This window comes from Stenella coeruleoalba (genome assembly GCF_951394435.1).
Source record: "Stenella coeruleoalba genome assembly, chromosome: 3".
Taxonomy (NCBI): Eukaryota; Metazoa; Chordata; class Mammalia; order Artiodactyla; family Delphinidae; genus Stenella; species Stenella coeruleoalba.
Window position 1 is genome coordinate 162,979,515 of NC_137148.1, and position 19,680 is coordinate 162,999,194.

Genomic DNA, 19,680 nt, shown 5'->3' on the forward strand with positions numbered 1-19,680 from the left:
GACAAAATTCCATAGGCAGCTTTATTTGCACAGAGCCCCGTACCCTTACTGTGCCTTTGGCAGCTGTGGCTGAGGACACAGAATGGTCAGATCTCGTGTCACCTTGGAGTTAGTAATGCGAATTGTGGGGTTCTGAGTGAGGCAAGAAAGGGAGCTGATGTTTTTTAGAGATTTGAAGGGAAAAGCATCTTCAGGATAACCAGAAGAGAGTGGTATACCATTTTCTGAACATTCTGGGTAATTATAAGTGTTACCGTGTTCACATTAGTTCCTCTCCTGCAGGAAAAGCAGTTAAATAAAACTTGCCTTGGCTGGCAACCCCAGCTTCCGGTCAGCAGAGCCAAGATAAGGGAAGTGAGCGGAGGGCCTCTAAGAGAAAACAGACTCGGCCAGCCAGATTGTGTTCTGTGCAAGGTCAGACTGTGAAGGTGATGGGACAGCCACTCGCCTTCAAGAAGCTGCCAGTGTAATGGAGTGAGGTGGGCCTAGAAAAGACAAGAGAAAATCACTGATCCTGGTAGAAGGCCCAGGGGTGGGGGGAGGGGTGGCTTTGGAAGTACGGAGAGCAGTGATGATTAGTTAGGTAATCTGACAGTCTTCGTGGGGCCAGAGAGGATTAGGATGTTGGCATCTGAGCCGAAGCTTGAACAGGAGGGGTTTCCCAAGGTGATGTGAGGGTGGCAGCAGGGAAGGCTGGAGGCTTGGCAGGCATGCTCAGCGTGTGACAAACCTGCAGCCAGGCTGCAGATCGCTGCGGGGGCTGGGAGGGCTTGAGGCAGAACCGTGCACCACCCGTGGGCCCTGAATGAGGCTGGCGTGGCGGAGGGTAGAGTTCTGTGGCTGGGGCACTCAGGTCCTGGTTTAGGTGAGCCGTGTCCCGGAAATGAGAAAGGCGTCAGAGCCCTGGCCACCCGAAGCAAGAAAAGAGCTGAGGCGGTGGGGCTTTCAGACCGTTCAGGGCTGGCCCTGTGCTTCCGGAGAGTAGCCCTGAGCCCCACTACTCGGTATTTTTTACTGTCCTCAGGTTTCTAATACATTTGGTTATCAGGTTTCCTGGCCTGCAGCAAATGAGGAGGGGTGTTGCTCCTGGAAGCAGGCACAGGGGCCATGAGAAGTGACTTTGAAAGGAGCAGGAGAGAAACTACAACGAGCAGAGGAGCAGTGAAAGGGGCGAGCCTCCTGCCTCTCCAGGACAGCAGCCTTGGCCCCAGCGTTAGATTCACTTAGGTCCAATAAGTTGGATTTAAGAAAGCAGGAACTGGGGGGGAGAGAAAAAAGCAGGAACTGTGTGAAACGTGTTAGGAAAGTTTTCCTTAAAAATGGTTCAAGTCGGATTGATTTTTGTGCTCCGTGGGGAGCCAGTTCAGGGGCGGGCTGGTCCCCCGGGATGCCAGATGGATGAGGTGTGACCACTCCTGCTAATGGACCGTGAACGGTACCGGAACTTTTAACGGAGCTCGAAAATTGGAAGTGGTGAAAAGCCAAACTTTGGGTGTTAACTATTTATCATTTCCTGGTTTCAGCCACATTGTAAATCACCTCGTGAGGGCAAAATGCAAAGAGGTGACTCTGCACAAGGATGGGCCCCTGGGGGAGACGGTTCTGGAGTGTTATAACTGCGGCTGCCGCAACGTCTTCCTCCTCGGCTTCATCCCTGCCAAGGCTGACTCGGTTGTGGTGCTGCTATGCAGGTGAGGGCAGGGCCGCGATTTCCCTGGGGGACTGCCTTTCAGCCCCAGTCCTCTTCCCCAAAGACTCAGCCACTCCATGGCTCTGACTCCATGGAGCTTTAAAATAGTTTCTGCCGACTGACGAGGTGTAAGGAGGTTCGGGGGGCTGGGGCTTGTTAGAGAGCTGGGAATGTCAAGTAACCCTTTTGGGGTGTGTTCTGGTTAAATCACGAAAACAATTCTGTAAAAGCAAAGTCTCTTCTGAGTTTTAAGAGTTCAGAGCCCAAGTGTGTGGGGACACACAATTTATTCCTAACAATTTAAAGGTAATGTGCTCATACAGTAAAATGTAGGGAAAACGCCCCTTTGAGGTTAAAGGCAGTAAGCCTTTGGGGGGCTAGAGGTCATCCTCACCTGGGCTCTCCCCACCCTCGGGGCTTCTGCAGGCAGCCCTGTGCCAGTCAGAGCAGTCTCAAGGACATTAACTGGGACAGCTCGCAGTGGCAGCCCCTGATCCAGGACCGTTGCTTCCTGTCCTGGCTGGTCAAGATCCCTTCTGAGCAGGAGCAGCTGCGGGCGCGGCAGATCACCGCCCAGCAGATCAACAAGCTGGAGGAGCTCTGGAAGGTGAGGGCCTGCTGGGAATGCACACCCATCTCAGCACCAAGTGTTGCCGGGGGTGGAGAGGGGAGCTGGGGGTGGTGTCTCAGAAACAGGAGGTTCTGGAAGGAGCTCGAGGGGGACTCTGCAGCCTCTACCTGGAGTGGCCCCTCGAGCTCCTTCTGGAAGCAGGACCGAGGGCGCCACGGGTACCTCCGCCAGGCCTCTGGGAAAGGAAAGCTCTGGCTGTTAGAATTTTTCTCTTGCTGAGGGCAAGGGTAGGTGGTGGGAAGGAAGTGGTTGGGAACTGGCCATTGGTGACTGTGTGTGGACATGTCAGGAAGAGCCGGGCCTGAGTGGACAGACAGGACTGCGGGTGTACTCCATAAAACCTGGTTGGGCCTGTGGCGCATCGGAGCCAGGGCGACACCAGGCTGGGGGCGCGCAGGATTCCTGCCCTGCCCACAGACTGTTTCTCCAGGGAAGCCCATCTCTGGTTCTGGCTGTTTATATTTTACGATAAAGTTTTAGTAACTAGGCTAGAAATTTTAATTAGGCACCCATATAATCAAGGATGTGAATTTATCTTCAAGTGCAAGTCAAAATATTTTTGAAGGACAGTCCAGCAAGGAACCTTTCCACCTTGATTTTCAAGTTGCCACAATTACTTCACTGTTCCTGTTTGTATCCAGACAGCCCACATACTGTTTTGTCCCTGCCAAGGAAGTGTGCGTTGCTCCTGTTGGTGCAGCATAGGATCAGGAGGAAATGGGGATGTGGGCCTTCCTTTCTGTTTACACAGCCAGGGAAGCCAGTAATCTTTCTGGCAGCCAGGAAGAAGTGTAATCTCTCCCAGGTCAGGGGTTAGGCCTTTGTTGGAGAATGCAGCCATCTGATGGTATAGGTGTGTCAGGGCTGTGTACCTGGGTGTCCACCTTTGTGTGCCACGTGGACTTCCTGATATGAGGGCTCTCCTTACGGAGTGGACACCACCGACCACCGGGTGCCCTTCTCCGCATCAGCCCAACATCAGCTCGTTCTGAGAAATGGTGGGTGTGACTGTGCCTCTGTTGACTGGGGAGCTCGCATATAGTTCATTGTAGAGGGTGAGAACAGGGAAGAACGTGGTGCCGTTCTTGTCCTCTAGGAAAATCCTTCTGCCACCTTGGAGGACCTCGAGAAGCCGGGAGTGGATGAGGAGCCGCAGCATGTCCTCCTGCGGTATGAGGATGCCTACCAGTACCAGAACATTTTCGGTCCTCTGGTCAAGCTGGAGGCTGACTATGATAAGAAACTGAAAGAGTCGCAGGTGATGTGTGTGCAGGAGGGTTTGGTCATTTTAACAAAGCATCTCTTCTAAGGTCTGGGGTGGGTGGTTTTCTCTGCAGACTGCAAATGCTGACGTGGGCCGAGGCCCAGCCCCTGAGAGACAGAACCGTGGATTGAGGACAGGCCTGTGGGCAGACGCCCCATCACTCAAAGCCAGACACCCGCCTGGGTGTTTTCTGATTTTAAATCCAACAAAAATTCCTTACATTTGGGTTTGTAGCCTTTGCCACAGCCATGAGAGTCAGACCTCAGGAGCCCACAGCACACTGAGGACACTCCTTGTGCCCATCCCTCGGAGACTGTGCATAGGAAGCAGGAGCCCTGAGGCTCACGAGATGTGTCCCCGGCCATCGGCTCCCTTCTCTCCCTCCGCAGCCCACAGAGAAGCCGCCTCCAAGAACAGACATCATATGGGGGTCTCCTGGTCGTCCTGCGCAGGTTTCGGGGTCCTAATGACTTCTTGGATGTGCCCTTGTTGGTGTTTCAGGCTGTCCGGTGCTGCTCGCCATAGGGCACGCACCTGTGGAAACCCAGACACAAGGAGTCCAGGCCTGTGTCTGTGTTGCAGGCTAACAGGGCTCTTATTTTTTATGTGCTCAGACTCAAGATAACATCACGGTCAGGTGGGACCTGGGCCTTAACAAGAAGAGAATCGCCTACTTCACTTTGCCCAAGACTGACTCTGGTAATGAGGATTTAGTCATAATTTGGTTAAGAGGTGATTTTAAGTTTTAAAATATTTGTGACCATAAGTAGCATAAAATTCCTAGTTTCACCCTTGTAAAGTGTCCCTTAATTTGAACTCTTCATGGTAGCGTCTGTGGCACATGTGAAAACTTTAACTTTCTTGCTGTCTTTTCCCTGTAAGACATGCGGCTCATGCAAGGGGATGAGATATGCCTGCGGTACAAAGGGGACCTGGCGCCCCTGTGGAAAGGGATCGGCCACGTCATCAAGGTCCCTGATAGTATCCTTTGTGTAAAGAAGGGCTGGCACAGGCACTGTCTGCCCAAGTCTGTGACGAACTTGTCCAGAGCACAGGAGACCTGCGTGGGGGTCACTGCTGAGAGCAGCCTCGGGGCCTCAGGTGGAGGGAAGGGTGTGTACAGCTGCGACTGCAACGCCCTTTCTTCAGGTGTCCTCTGAGGGGGCACCGTTTCTATAAAACTGATGAAGAGAGCTGCTTAGGCAGAAGCCAGGGTGCTCCGAGCTATGTGCCTGAGGGCTCTGCGGAAATTCACAGTCAGGGCCTGGAACTTGGGCCCTGGGCTTGGCTGCTCCATGCTGGGTGCTGGCTGCTGCCCCAGGGCTCACGAGGAGGAGGACGGTGCTGGCTGCGCTGGCCCCGGACACGGTGGGCAGAATCTGTCACCGAGAACATGGGTCTCTGGCTGCGTTTTCTGTCTTTGGTGCAGAGGAGGGTCTGTGTCTTCAGTAACAGAGTGAGGTCTCCTCAGAAAGGCTTTTGACCAGAATGAGACTTAACTCGGCGGCATAGATTATGGCGATGAGATCGCTATTGAGCTTCGGAGCAGTGTGGGTGCACCCGTGGAGGTGACTCATAACTTCCAGGTGGATTTCGTGTGGAAGTCAACCTCATTCGACAGGTATGTCTGCCTCCTTCCCAGCCTCTACTTCCCTGCATCTACTTTGCCGTCACCTGCCCTTGGCGTGGCTGCTGCCTCCGGCGTCTCCGTGCTTCTCCTCCTCATCACGGAGGGGCAGGTCTGCACAGCAGCTCCACGGTGGTGCGTGCCACTGACCTGGAGCTTTCCTTTCAGGATGCAGAGTGCGTTGAAAACCTTTGCTGTGGACGAGACCTCCGTGTCGGGCTACATCTACCACAAACTTCTCGGCCACGAAGTGGAGGATGTGATCATCAAGTGCCAGCTGCCCAAACGCTTCACGGCGCAGGGGCTCCCTGACCTCAACCACTCTCAGGTTCTCCCCCGCCCCGGGGGCAGGAGGGTCCCGGACTGCAGAGCCTGCCCGGTGAGCGGCCCTCCGCCGTGCCTGCACCCCTAACGGCCACTTGTATCCGAAGGTTTACGCCGTGAAGACTGTGCTGCAGAGACCACTGAGTCTGATCCAGGGCCCACCGGGCACAGGAAAGACGGTGACCTCAGCCACCATTGTCTACCACCTGGCTCGGCAAGGCAATGGGTAGGGCTCTGCATGGCCCAAGTGGGGGAGAGAGGGAGGCCTGTCTTCCAGGAGGCTTCGGGGCCCAGGGTGTCTGGCATGCTGCATTCTATGCCGTTTGTATTAGATCTGGCCTTTGCGGTTGCTTTTAACAAGCAAACCTGCCATTCTTGTAAAGGCCGTAGTGGGTAGGTCCATCCTGGGTCGTGTTGTGCCTGCGTGCACCTTGGAGCTTTGAGAGGCTTTACAGTGCAAACGGGAGGTGAGGATGTTGGACTCGGGTGCTAGCGGTGGGTTGCTTGAGTAGAGTGAAGATCAGGAAGCTCCAGACCATCTGGCTCTTAGCTCCTTCAGCATCGTGTCACTCCCGGCTTTAGTCTTAGAGCTTGAGCTGGCTCTACCGCCTGTGATTCAAAACAACAGTCTTGGCTAATTCGACTTTCTCTGGGCGAGCACTGACATTTGCTCACATTGTGTTGAAGGCCCGTGCTTGTCTGTGCTCCAAGCAACATAGCCGTGGATCAGCTGACTGAGAAGATCCACCAGACTGGGCTGAAAGTCGTGCGGCTCTGTGCCAAGAGCCGAGAGGCCATCGATTCCCCGGTGTCGTTCTTGGCCCTGCACAACCAGATCAGGAACATGGACAGGTGGGTGTCGGGTAGCCGGCCTTAAGTGAGGTGTGTCTCCCCTGGGCAGGCCCTGGCGGCACACGCCTCCCTCTCATGTGCCCCTGTGTCTGCAGCATGCCGGAGCTCCAGAAGCTGCAGCAGCTGAAGGATGAGACTGGCGAGCTGTCGTCTGCGGATGAAAAGCGATACCGGGCCCTGAAGCGCACTGCCGAGAGGGAGCTGCTCATGGTGAACTCACCTGCCCTGCTGCCGGGGGAACTGGCCTGGGCCTTTGGGCGTTTGTCTTGTTCACTTGGGCCAAAGGACCTGCTTGGATACGTTAAGTCCACGATGGCACCTTTAGTTAGTTTGTTCTTTTGCATTTGAGGAGAGAACTCTGATACCCTCCTCCGTATGCTTTTCTGAGATCACACAGAGACATCTTGTTGAGGTAGATTCCACTTCCCGCCAGCCTCCCTGCTGCTGGGATCTTGGGAACCTGGTCCGTACCCGCGGTGGGGCAGGGGGCAGGTCTGGAGCGCTGTCTCCTGCTCTTTGCTGATGAACCAACCAGAAGTGGATCTCAGCCTGAGCATGGTGCCCTTGGCTTAGCGCTGCCCCTCAGAGGCTGTCTCAAGGCGCCAAGCTCTTTCTTAGGAGTGAAGCCCAACCACTTAGGATCTCGAAAGTTAGGGTCATTGCACCCTGGACAGATGTTGTCAGGGAGGGACCACTTATCTCCATAGTTGTTGAGGAGGGCGTGGACCGGAATGGTGTCTGTGTCCCGTCCTGCCTGCTTTGGGGATCTGGGAACATTGGCCGTGCAGGTGCCCTGATGCCTGGCGCACTCTCTTCCCCAGAATGCAGATGTCATCTGCTGCACGTGTGTGGGCGCCGGGGACCCGAGGCTCGCCAAGATGCAGTTCCGATCCATTTTAATCGACGAGAGCACCCAGGCCACCGAGCCAGAGTGCATGGTCCCTGTGGTCCTTGGAGCCAAGCAGGTGGGCCACAGCCCATCCATTATAGTCTTGTTTGAAAATTGGTGTGCATTCTCTCTTGTTCCAGTTCTGTGTAATTCTTAGTGCTGGGGGTTTGTTTTTAAGTGTCCTGTAGTGCTGTTTGATGCCCTGCCAGAGCACAGAGGGATGCACAGCAGGCCCTTTGAGGGGGTCTTCGAAGGGTGGACTTGGCACAGAGTGCCTTTGTGTGGGTTCTGAGTGCAAGTTTGCGTGTTCCATGTATGTGGTGGGCAGTTTTCCCACCCCCAGGCCATATCTTGCCACTTGAATTCACATAGCCGGGTGGTTGTATGGACCCTGGCCCTCTTAGTCCCCTGAGTGGACGTCTAGGCTGTTCCATGCTTGAGCTTCTTACCTGTGTGGGCCTTTCACCACAGCTGATCCTCGTGGGCGACCACTGCCAGCTGGGCCCCGTGGTGATGTGCAAGAAGGCGGCCAAGGCCGGGCTGTCCCAGTCGCTCTTTGAGCGCCTGGTGGTGCTGGGCATCCGTCCCATCCGTCTGCAGGTCCAGTATCGGATGCATCCTGCGCTCAGTGCCTTCCCATCCAACATCTTCTATGAGGGCTCTCTTCAGAATGGTGTCACTGCAGGTAATACTCGGCCCAGAGTGGGGGGCCTGGGGAGACAATACCTCCTGTCACTTCCTTCTTAAGTGGCCTTACGTGGTGACTGCTAGTGGGTAGGGGACGCCTCAGAGAGATGCAGTGGTCAGTGGGACAGAAAGTGCACTCTGGGACATTCTCGGGGTGTGGGCAAGGGGGAGCCTGTGTCCTCGTAAAATTCAGAGTCACTATGTGAGCATTTCCACCATTGGCGCATCACACACAACACACACAAGAGGGGGTGGCAGAGCTGACTGCCTGTCCCGCTCCTTCCTCTATCGGTGGTTCTCAAAGTCCGGGCCATGGGGGTCTCAAAGACCTCTGCACGACCAAGGCCAGCCTACTTCTGTAGTAACACTGGGACATCGTGTGCCTTTTGGCTGTGCTGACACTTACGCTAATGGCGCAGAAGCCTCAGCATGAGTCAGTGGTGCGACCAGGCTGCTGTGTGTCGTCACCACCACGCACCTGTGGCAGGCACCAGCCTGGGTGCACAAGCAAAGCGTACTCAGTTTACTAATCCCTGAGTGCATGTTCTTGTGATTCTATGTGTGATGGGAGAGGACGTTCTCCTAAGAAACTTGGCAGGGGTGTGAGGTGCTTGAAGGAAGGACTCACACACTGGTTATACAGACTGGGGTATTTAGCAGGCGTTTTCCCAAAAGTGACCAAAGTGAGCCTGTGGCTTCAAGGAAAATAACTGAGAATATTCATCACCAGTGATAAAATCTGAGAATTCACACCAAAATTAGAATTTTGGAAAACCCATGTCCCCTAGCATAAGCTGATCAAGTCTTCCCAATGCTGCATGGATTTTCTGATGAGATCTTTGGTGGTGACAGATGTCAGGTGCGTCAGCCTTTGGAAGCTCTGCTTGACGGGGTGAGCAGGCACTTGCCATTCCAGTGGCCAGCAAGGGTGCTCCCAAGTCACTGGGGGGTCAAAGGCCATGCAGGTGCAGGGCAGAGTAGAAAGGCCATCGTCACTGACCTGCAGGGTGACCTCCCGTCCAGCTTTCCTGTAGAATTGGGCAGAATTCCACAGTAGTAGGAAAGGTCATAAAACACGCTTCCCTTTTCCAACCACATGCATCTGTGACCATCCTCACATGCTGCAAGGGCTCATGGGAGACTGGGAACAGGAGTAGAATAAGCCAGATAGTGAAGTGAGTTGCGAAAATTCACTAAATGTATATTTTAGTGGAAAATACAGTTATTTTTCATAAAAAAATATTTGTAAGTTAATATGTTTATCTTTAAATGAATTTTAAAATATTTTAGATTTCTGGGTTTTAAAATACAATAAATATCAGTAGATGTAATCCATAAAAACAATAGCTGTTTGAACTCAACTTTTCAGAGTGTAAAGGGGTTCTGAGACCAGCATTCATTCAAGAACCAGTTAGTGTCTCATTAATGCCAGCAGCCCACCACGTCGGCCTGTTTAGCCCACGTTATAGGTGAGGAGACTGAGGCCGAAAGTGTGCGTGCCTGGCCAGGGCCCCATGGCTGCTGTGCAATGCAGTCTTGACACTTAGAATGCTGCTGGTCTGTTGGGTGGTGGGGCTAGAAAAGGCCAGGCCATGAGGAGCTTGTTTGTGATTCTCTGACGCGGTTGACACTTGTTGGGAAAGCCACCGCTTAACCGTGATTCACACCCTTGCCCACCTTGCTCCACCTACCTCCACGGCGTCAGCTCCGTAGGGCAGGGGTTGGTGGTGGTGGTTCACTGCTGAACCATCAGTGCCCATGAGTATATTTTTTTAAACTCTCTACTGAAGTGCAAAAAAGTGCCCAGATCCTAAGTGTTCAGCTTAGTGAGTTTTCACTAAGTGAACACACCTGTGTAACTAGCACCTGCATCTAAAAGCACAACCTGACCAGCTCCTTGCAGCCTTGAAGTGACCCCTGTCCAGGGCAGTGCGGGTGCCTGCCCAGACCCACGGACTCAGGATAGCCTGACATCAGTGGTGGCGGGAGTGTTTACACCACAGAAATTGGCCAGCACTGAATTAGCCCTCGCCTTACCCCCAGCAGGTGGTTAAGCGTTTGCCAGCAGTGAGCAGGTCACCAAGCTTGCCAGCCACTGCCCTCGCTTGAAAGGTTGAGGCTTTGCCTCATTTTCAGCTTGACATAAAAGGGATCATACGACGTGTTCTCATGGGCCAAGCTTCCTTCATCAGTGTTAGGCTATTTTCATGCAAAAATACCAGTTTTCTTACACTAATCTGTTGATCAGGTACAACTCCAGTCAGAATTCCCAAAGGTGTGGGTGGGGTATGTGACAGGACAAGCTGATTTTTTTAAATTGTAAGGACCAGGCACCCAAGACGAACATGAAGAGCCTGATGAAGGTGGCAACTCATACTAGGAGATGTCAGGAGTTACAGTAAAGCTGCAGTCGCAGAGACACTGGGCACAGTGCCCAGGATAGAGTCCAGAGGCAGACCTATGTGTCCACAGGCCCTGGTGTGTGACAAGATGGGGTCAGCTCAACAGTGTCATTCTTTTTTTTTTTTTTTTAACCACACCACGTGTCATTTGGCATCTTAGTTCCCCAACCAGGGATCAAACCTGCACCCTCTGCGTTGTGGAAGTGCAGAGTCTTAACCGCTGGACTACCAGGGAAGTCCCAACAGTGTCGTTCTTAAAAGCCAGTTGTAGGGGCATATGAGTCCCTTAAGGTACATCATAAAGCTTCTGGAAGGAAATAGAATATCTTCGTTACTCTGAGGCAGACACAGGTTTCTTTTTTTTTTTTTTGCAGTACGCGGGCCTCTCACTGTTGTGGCCTCTCCCGTTGCGGAGCACAGGCTCCAGACGTGCAGGCTCAGCGGCCATGGCTCACAGGCCCAGCCGCTCCGCGGCACGTGGGAGCCTCCCGGACCGGGGCACGAACCCGCGTCCCCTGCATCGGCAGGCGTACTCTCAACCACTGCGCCACCAGGGAAGCCCCCAGACACAGGTTTCTTAAACAGACTGCAGAAAGCACTAACCAGTGAGATCTTTTCAGCCAGTGAGCCGGCTTCATCCCAGACACGGTGCCAGGTGTTCCTGGGAGTTTCGGTACTCGGTGGCCTGGCCCGGGCCCGCAGACCTGGGTCTTTTGCCTGGAGCCTGCGGTTTCCTGCCCCACCGTGTGCCTGCCCAGGATGGCATGGCCTCCACTCCAGCTCTCCACCTTAGCTCAGTCCAGACTGCCTACACTTTCTTCTCTGATAGGATATTCTCTTTTTTTCTCCTCTACGATGACAGCGGATCGTGTGAAGAAGGGGTTTGACTTCCAGTGGCCCCAACCGGATAAACCGATGTTCTTCTACGTGACCCAGGGCCAAGAGGAGATTGCCAGCTCAGGCACCTCCTACCTAAACAGGTAAGCAGTGATTCATCTGTGGCGTCTCCTAGCTTCAGTGACGGCTTGTCCAGTGACTGCTAACCTGTGGTTTTGTTTAATGTGGTGGTGAAACTTTTCCTTGTCTCCCTCATCCTTATTCTGTTCAGACACTTAAACCAACAGCCTACTTCCAATCTCATCTTTTCAGCGTATGTTTTTATGTTGAGCAGATCCTTCATAAGCCCACGCGTGAGCCTTTCTATCCCTCATGACTCCCTTGGTAAAGGATGGGCAGCCCAGCTGTGGCCGCACTGGGCAGGGCCTTCCCAGGGTCGTGCTGGAGGCGGAACTGCCCCTGAGCTTCCCACAGCCTCCAGCCTTGGTGGGGGGGCGGTCTCAGGAGTCCACAGGTGGAGCCTGGGAAGTGAAAGCCTGATTTTCTTAGGACGGAGGCTGCAAATGTGGAGAAGATCACCACGAAGCTGCTGAAGGCGGGCGCCAAGCCAGACCAGATCGGCATCATCACGCCCTATGAGGGCCAGCGCTCCTACCTGGTGCAGTACATGCAGTTCAGTGGCTCCCTGCACACCAAGCTCTACCAGGTGCGCGCGCCCAGTCCGGTCTGCTGGCTCCTACCCCAGGCACTGACCTTTGACCGCCTTGTAACAGAGGCGCAGTGAGCCGGTGGCCAGCACCTAGGGGCTCTGCAGGCTTCAGGTCCCAGGCTCATCGGTGGGATTTGATGGTGCATCTTAACACCAGGCTGAGCACACCAGGCTGAAGGGTCCTTGAAGGAAGCCTGTTGGCTGACCGTGACCGTTGCCCCTGCAGGAGGTGGAGATCGCCAGCGTGGATGCGTTCCAGGGCCGCGAGAAGGACTTCATCATCCTTTCCTGTGTGCGGGCGAATGAGCACCAAGGCATTGGATTTTTAAACGACCCCAGGAGACTTAATGTGGCCTTGACCAGAGCACGGTATGGAGGACTGAGTCCTGTTGGGCCTTGCTGGTGGCTTCTCTTGCATAGGAGTCCTTCTGAGGCGCTGGGAGGGGTTGGCCCAAGAGGCTGCTCAGTGCCTGGTTCTTTTCCTATTAATTCTCATACCCCAGCTGCACCCTGGGCTGGGGCACAGGGCATGGTAGAGGGGCTTCGCCAGTGCTAGTGGTCAGAGGGCTCCCAGCAGCAATTCGGAAAGAACGTCTCACTCATGAGTTGTCTTTGTTTCTGTGTCCTGGTGGCTTTCTGTGGCCTCAGTCTCGAAGGAAATTCCATCCCAACAACGGAGTGTCCTTGTCAAGTTGTTTAATCCATGAGTCTAATGTTTTAGTCCTATTTGCCTTGTTCAGTTCTGGAATAAAACTTTTCTGAAATGGTGAGGGACCCAGAGGGCAAGGTGGACCCCGTGTTACCCCCACGTGACACCAGACAACAGCCACCATCGTACCAGCCCCAAGCAGGGCTCACGTTTGCATGTTGGTCCCTTCCCCACTGAGGGCACCTTGGTTTTCGTTTGTTACCCCATTTGTTTTGTGGCCAGCTTTGGCAGGGGCGGGGGTGGTCCCAGCACAGCCTGATGAGTGTGAGCATCCATTAGCAGCTCAGCTTGGGCCTCGAGTTACATGCCCGGCCCATAAGGGGTCCCGAAGCTGCTGTGGAGCCTGCCTGGGCCACTTATGACATAGTGCCCAGGAGGCTGACTCGTGGTTGCAAACAAGGAGACTCACTCTGAGCTCATCGGCCCACAGAGGTGTTTTGACATCTGGGCTCCACAGAAATCTGCCCTCAAATAAACCCAGTTGTAGGCTCGGCAGCTACAGGGTGGGCTCCAGTGAAAGTCACCTCAGCTCGCAGTTACCCACCCGTCCCCAGCATTCACAGCGGGCACTGGCACAGGCAGGGCAGGCGTCTGGTTAGGGAGGTCGAGGGTGGCACCCAAGGCTCCTGTATGGCAAGAGGAGGGGTGCCTGGTGGGCGGGGTGCCAGGAGAGCTGCCTGGGCACCTTTTACTCTGGACTTGGGTTTCGAGTTCGTTTGCTCTTGCCTTGGACCAGTCTGCGTAGTGCTCTGCTCACTGTGCAGCCCTAAGCACGGCACTCTTTGTGCCCACGTCTCGCAGATATGGGGTCATTATTGTGGGCAACCCAAAGGCCCTGTCCAAGCAGCCGCTCTGGAACCACCTGCTGAACTACTACAAGGAGCAGAAGGTGCTGGTGGAGGGGCCGCTGAACAACCTGCGGGAGAGCCTCATGCAGTTCAGCAAGCCCAGGAAGCTGGTCAACACCATCAACCCGGTGAGGGCCGGCCGCGGGCAGGGGGCGGGGAGGCGGGGAGGAGACTGCTGGGAACCCCGTCCTCCCCAAGCCAGTGTTCCAGGCACGTGGCAGTGAGCGATGGCAGGTGTGACACGTGACTAGTGTGAGCTGAGGGTGCGCCGAGAGTGTCAGTGTGTGAACAGGAGCCATGCATGCCGGTCTGTCCCCACAGAGCCCCCCCACGCCAGGTCTCCCTGCTGTTCTGAGGCCTTTCTGGCCTTGGACTTCATGGGATGCTACGTCACAGGTGGCACCTAGGGGTCAGACCCAAGCAGTTAGGGAACTTGGCAAACCCAAGGTGCTCTGGGGGCCTAGGGAGTGGATGCTGCTTGAGCTGAAGCCCAGAGACGGAAATGTTTGGCAACAAAGACCAGGTCAGGTGAGGAGGGGCAGGCAAGGCCCAAAGCACACAAGGCCCAAAGCCGGCAAGCCTCGGGGTAGTCCTCAGTGCAGCCTGGCCACCTCCCAGGCCACCAGATCTTTGGAAGTTCTTCCTTGTATCAACATGATAAATTCCTCACTTATCTAAACCCTTTGCAGGGAGCCCGCTTCATGACAACAGCCATGTATGATGCCCGGGAGGCCATCATCCCAGGATCCGTCTATGACCGGAGCAGCCAGGGTGAGTCTCTGCAGGGGACCGGACCGGCCCCACAGTTGTTGACCGTTCCCACGCCCACAGCTTCCAGCCCTGTTACTCCTGGAGTGGCCTCCCAAGCCTTGGTCCACAGAAGCCTGTTTGACAGAGTTTTCTCAGCTTCCCTTGTCAGAAATCAAATAATTGGTCTTTGGCCATTTCTAAAAACCAGATGTTTTTAAAATAATACAGCTCAATGGACAGCAGTTTCTCAACAAATACCGCACGCAGCTCAGCCAGTTTGCCCCTGTGCTCACACCCCACCCTGCCTGCCCTTCGCTCGCCTTCTCAGTGGGGGTGTCACACCCACCGCCTCATTTCAGGTTTCGCGGCTTCCCCAAGCTTCAGCTCCATCTGTCAGACCTCAGGGTTGCGCATGCCCGCTTTTCCTGTGTGAGGCTTCCGTATGTACTGAGGCTGAGCCTTATCCTGCTGCTGCGATGACGACTCTTGCCTGAGCCAGTCTGTAGACGGTTCCCATTCATCCCCCAGATCCCTGCCTCCTGGGACCCTTCCCTGCACCAGCCCGCATGGAGGGTGACTGCCTCACCCATGACTCTGTGCCACCTCCCCGAGTTTCACATTGGCCTTAAACCTCTCATGTGCTTGCCACTCACCCTGAGGGCAGGCGCACCCCAGCTGCTCCTTTTCCACATTAAATTGGCAAGGCCCCTTTCCCTGCCCCAGTGTTCTCCCTGTCCCTGGGCTCAGACAGGGGATTGTGTTTTTTTGTTTGTTTTTGTCTGTTTAAATATTCATTTATTTACTTATATTTGGTTGCGCTGGGTCTTGGTTGCGGCAAGCGGACTCCTTAGTTGCAGCACATGGGCTCCTTAGTTGCAGCATGCGAGCTCTTAGTTGCAGCATGCATGTGGGATCTAGTTCCCTGACCTGGGATCAAACCTGGGCCCCCTGCACTGGGAGCGCAGAGTCTTAACCACTGCACCACCAGGGAAGTCCCAGGGATTGTGTTCTTGAAGAACAACAGATCTCTTATCGCCACATCTGACGAGTCCCTGTGTGGCTGGGGGTTTCCTGGGTCCATACTTCATCCCTGATGCCACCGTGGGTCTGGCTACACCCAAGGTTGCCCTGGGGGCTTTTGCTTTCAGTGAGATCTGCTGGTCTGTCAAGCTTGGTCTTTTTCTTTTGATTGGGGGGTGGCAGGGTGGCAGTGGTAGCATGTAATATGAATATAACATTTGCCATAAAAGGTTTTTTTTTAAGAAATTAGAAATGCATAGCGGTTTCAGTTTTTCAGATCCCCATGGGCCAGTGATTCTCAGAATCCCCTGGGAGAAAAGGTGCCTTCCCAGGCACCAGCCTCAAGGAGGCTATTGGGTGCAGGGAGGGGGAGGGGGTTGAGTTGTGAGATTCTGCATCAGGTGACTTTGCCGTTAGGGACGCACCAAGAAACGCTGGGGCAGACAAAGCAGTGACAGGACCAAACAGACATTTCAGCTGTGGGCAGGCAACAGATTCATCTGGATGCAGTGTGATGCCTGCCGTTCACCTTGTGTCTTATAGGCCGGCCCTCGAACATGTACTTCCAGACCCATGACCAGATTGGCATGATCAGTGCTGGCCCCAGCCACATGGCTGCCATGAACATTCCCATCCCCTTCAACCTGGTCATGCCGCCCATGCCGCCACCGGGGTATTTTGGACAAGCTAATGGGCCAGCCGCAGGTGAGCACTGAGTGGCATCCCATGGGGAAAAGCAGTTTGGCCTTGGAGTTTGTTCACATCCAGGCTTTGAACAGGAGTGCTTGTCTGTGAGGCTCAAAACCTCGTTCAAGGAACCCTGGATGGCTGTCTTTCAGGCCGGGGCACCCCAAAAGGCAAGACTGGTCGTGGGGGACGCCAGAAGAACCGCTTTGGGCTTCCTGGGCCCAGCCAGACGAATCTCCCCAATAGCCAGGCCAGCCAGGATGTGGCGTCACAGCCCTTCTCACAGGGCGCTCTGACCCAGGGCTACATCTCCATGAGCCAGCCCTCCCAGATGAGCCAGCCCGGCCTCTCCCAGCCTGAGCTGTCCCAGGTGAGCCCTCTGCCACTTTAACTTGAGACGTCTCACACCCACAGAAAAGTCAGACCAGCCCAGGGAGCCCTCTTCACACATGCAGACCCCGTGACACTTACCCCTAAAGACCTTAGCAGGGGGACTGTAGGTCTAGAACATTCCATCCACAATACTGTCCTGGGTAGCGTGTCTCCAATGGTGAAGTAACCAGTGTGGGTTTCCTGCCACTTAGGCTTGAGGATAGGTTTCCAGATTATTCCCTGCGGCTGGTGATGGGCTGGACGCAGAGCAGGTTCTCAAGCCTGGGAGGGTGAGTGCGCATCCTTCGACTGGGTGCTCATCTCTCCAACCTTGTCTTCCAGGACAGTTACCTTGGAGATGAGTTTAAGTCACAGATTGATGTGGCGCTGTCGCAAGACTCCACGTACCAGGGGGAGCGGGCATACCAGCACGGCGGAGTGACGGGGCTGTCCCAGTATTAGAAGGCAAGCTGGCCTCTGGTGGAGGTCTTCGCTGGGATCTGGACTTGTAGGAAAATTTGGGAAATATGGCAGTCTCAAGTCCTCGAGGGGCCAGTGCATCCTGTCACCTGTCACTCTGGGTCCCTGCACCTCTTCTTAGTGTCTGGGGGATGTGAACTTCATGCACACCGTCTGTGCCACGGTCCTCTCCAGAGAGAATCTTAGAGCTGCTCCTGGTGGGCAGCCAGGAAGTGGACGTACCCCTCGCCCTGATGAGGCAGGTCGTGAGGGTGGCGAGGGCCCCAGCTCCTAGGTGCACGGGTGCCTCGGGGTGCTTCTAGGTGCCCGCGAGGGTCCTGCCTCATGGTTCTCCATCTGTAACAAGGCCGAGCAGGGCAAGCATAGGCCTGGGGCTTGCTCCTCTGCCCCTTCCTGACTGTGTGCACGGAAAGTGGGATGCAGTGATGCTGGGAGAAGGGGCCTCATGGTTCTCCATCTGTAACGAGGCCGAGCAGGGCAAGCATAGGCCTGGGGCTTGCTCCTCTGCCCCTTCCTGACGGTGTGCAGGGAAAATGGGATGCAGTGATGCTGGGAGAAGGGGCGTACCGCTGTTGAACAACACAGGCTCAGCAGCCTTAACTCTTGGCTGCCTTCTCTCCGGGTGGGAAGTCATTGGTCTGGGTACCCGGCCGGCCTCTGAGGTCATGTTTAACACATGAGGACGCAGGTGCCAAGTGGAGTCGGGGAGAAAGCCCCGTCCGTGCCTTCTGGGCCAGGCCCGGGAGCTGCCCCAGCTCCCACTTTCTCTGAAGCCTCTTGCCCTCCCTCCCTCCCCAACAGGTGGCAGCGGAAGAGCTAAGCTACGTGGCTTAGTCCATCAGCATCTTATTCTGGGTAATAAAAAATAAAAATAAATGGATACCTGTTTTCCACTGCTAAAACTGAAGCACCACTGTGAGCAACAGGAGAGGGAGAGGAGTACCCGAGGGAGAGAGGAGCCCGAGACAGAGCGAGCGCCCACTGCTGGCACGTGGCGGCGAGGAGACGGAGAAGGGAGAGCGGGAGGTGGGGCGGCCACGGAGGACCGCCCGCCAGCGAGCCCCGCCAGCCCCGCTCGCCGAGGAGCCCAGCGCTCGCCCGCTGCGTCCACACCTGGGTCTGCGACCAGGGCGGAGGGAGGAAGACCCTCATCTCAGAGTAGCCCTTTCCTCTGTTCTTTTCTTTCTTTTTCTCTTTTATTGAAAGGGGACTACGTTTTAGCAGGAAAAACTACGCGTTTCTGTGCTGAGCAGGCTCCTTGCGGTGGCGGCTGTGCCGGGAGAGCCCCTCAGAGTGGGTTCTGTCCACGCTGGCTCTGATATCGCCGCGCTCACAACTGCCTGTGTTCTAGGAGGGTTTTCATTTAAAGAAAATATGGTGGTTTGTGTTTTTCTGTTTGTTTTTTAAAGATTCTTTCAAAGGAGTACTGAAAAATATACTTTCCTGAATTTGTCTCTCAAATCTTAGTGGTGGACCTGGGAGATGCGAGAAGCTTCCAGAAACGAAGTTTAAACATGCCAAAACAACTCAAGATTAGGATCAACACCTGTGACGGGAGGAGGATTTTTTTTTTTTTCAGTTTTAGCTTCCAGCAGCTTCTCCCTGTACGTCAGGGCAGTGAGGGAGCATGGTCCCGGGCCGGGCAGGCGACTCCGTGGTCTCTGCTGGACTCCGAGAAGCAAAGCGCTTCCCGTGTGCCGTGGACTCGGCCCCGCAGGAGGGGCCTCGGGCAGGACTGGCCGTGAGGCCAGAGGGCAGGAAGGTGGCAGTTCCCTGGCCAGTGGCTCCTTCCCCAGGGTCCTTCCTGAGGATTTGGTGGAAAGCACTAGCCAGGAGGATCTGTCCCCGTTCCCAGGGAGGCTCCCACCGTCGCTGTGGCCAGTTAGGCTCACTGAATGCCCCATCCCCTCTTGTTCCCCCACCCTACCTGACTAGTTTGGAGCCCTTCTACCTGTGGGCACAGTTTTGATGAGGTGGGGTCATTTTAACTTTGGCGGGGAAAGGGGATACATTTCTGAAATAAGTTGGTTCTGTGCCGAAGGGCTTGAAGGAGTTGTCACATCACGTTTTACAAGGGGCCTCTGCCTGGGTCTGGGTTGCAACTTGCATTTATTGTTGCTGGTGGAGTCACCCCCAGCTCTTCGCACACCGTGACGGGGATTAGCCTCCCTGGCGGGACCTAGTTGGGGACTGTCTAACCCTAACCCTGCCTATCCAGGCCCTGATGACCCTGACCCCCAGCATCCCCCTCCCCATGTGCCTTATCCCAAAGCCTCCAGATTCTAACTGGTACATGGGAGAGACGGGGGACACACAGGCCACCTTCCTTCTGGCAAGGCCTCTTATTTATTACCATTGCTGTAGTGCTTTCGGTTCCCACTTCTTTTGGTAGCTGCATAGAGTTTGGATAGGTTTTTGCTATGACCCCTTGTGCACTGTCCCCATGGGTGACACACCCACCCACCCTGTTCTGTTCCTTGGAATGCTTTGCCTCTGCTTTGTGCTGTTTGCTTTTTTCTCCACCTTAGCAACAGTTGCTATGAGTCCCCCAAATCAAGAAGCGTCTGTACCAAGGCAATGTAACTTTTTGATTTTCGGTCAATTTGTTTTAACTTCTTTTGTCACCAATAAAATCTTAATAAACAGCTCTGCATTCACACTGGGGCTGGATAACTACAGGGGGTGGCAGAGCACTTGGTTTGGGGTTCTGCCTGGTTGGGGGTGGGGGATTCGGAGCCACCTCAACGGCAAAGCTGAGACGGGCCAAACCTGTGCAGCAGGGACGGGAGTTGGGGAATCTGGGCCTACGCAGGGTCAGTTCCTGGGGCCCGTGTACATTAGACGTTGGGCCCCCTAGAGATGGGTTCTGGGAAGGCTGCGCCGGCGGCGTCACTTGTAGGAC

The 19,680-nt window shown here is 54.8% G+C and overlaps 1 protein-coding gene across 2 annotated transcripts in view; it reads left to right on the forward strand.

Annotated features, from left to right (window-relative positions):
* UPF1 (UPF1 RNA helicase and ATPase) overlaps nucleotides 1-19,433 on the forward strand; it is a 36,229-nt gene extending 16,796 nt beyond the window's left edge. The window contains exons 4-24 of one of the 2 annotated variants that reach the window (XM_079919011.1): nucleotides 1,524-1,691; nucleotides 2,117-2,297; nucleotides 3,418-3,579; nucleotides 4,200-4,317; nucleotides 4,468-4,566; nucleotides 5,098-5,206; nucleotides 5,381-5,540; nucleotides 5,644-5,762; nucleotides 6,224-6,388; nucleotides 6,484-6,598; nucleotides 7,210-7,353; nucleotides 7,749-7,962; nucleotides 11,229-11,346; nucleotides 11,753-11,909; nucleotides 12,139-12,281; nucleotides 13,423-13,597; nucleotides 14,159-14,240; nucleotides 15,783-15,944; nucleotides 16,079-16,296; nucleotides 16,641-16,763; nucleotides 17,580-19,433. In XM_079919011.1, coding sequence (XP_079775137.1) covers nucleotides 1,524-1,691; nucleotides 2,117-2,297; nucleotides 3,418-3,579; nucleotides 4,200-4,317; nucleotides 4,468-4,566; nucleotides 5,098-5,206; nucleotides 5,381-5,540; nucleotides 5,644-5,762; nucleotides 6,224-6,388; nucleotides 6,484-6,598; nucleotides 7,210-7,353; nucleotides 7,749-7,962; nucleotides 11,229-11,346; nucleotides 11,753-11,909; nucleotides 12,139-12,281; nucleotides 13,423-13,597; nucleotides 14,159-14,240; nucleotides 15,783-15,944; nucleotides 16,079-16,296; nucleotides 16,641-16,760 — 2,929 coding nt within the window. In that variant the 3' untranslated portion in view covers nucleotides 16,761-16,763; nucleotides 17,580-19,433. The remainder of the gene's footprint in view (nucleotides 1-1,523; nucleotides 1,692-2,116; nucleotides 2,298-3,417; nucleotides 3,580-4,199; nucleotides 4,318-4,467; nucleotides 4,567-5,097; nucleotides 5,207-5,380; nucleotides 5,541-5,643; nucleotides 5,763-6,223; nucleotides 6,389-6,483; nucleotides 6,599-7,209; nucleotides 7,354-7,748; nucleotides 7,963-11,228; nucleotides 11,347-11,752; nucleotides 11,910-12,138; nucleotides 12,282-13,422; nucleotides 13,598-14,158; nucleotides 14,241-15,782; nucleotides 15,945-16,078; nucleotides 16,297-16,640; nucleotides 16,764-17,579) is intronic. The other variant, XM_079919012.1, reaches the window with a different exon arrangement.
* The last annotated feature ends 247 nt before the right edge of the window (nucleotides 19,434-19,680 follow it).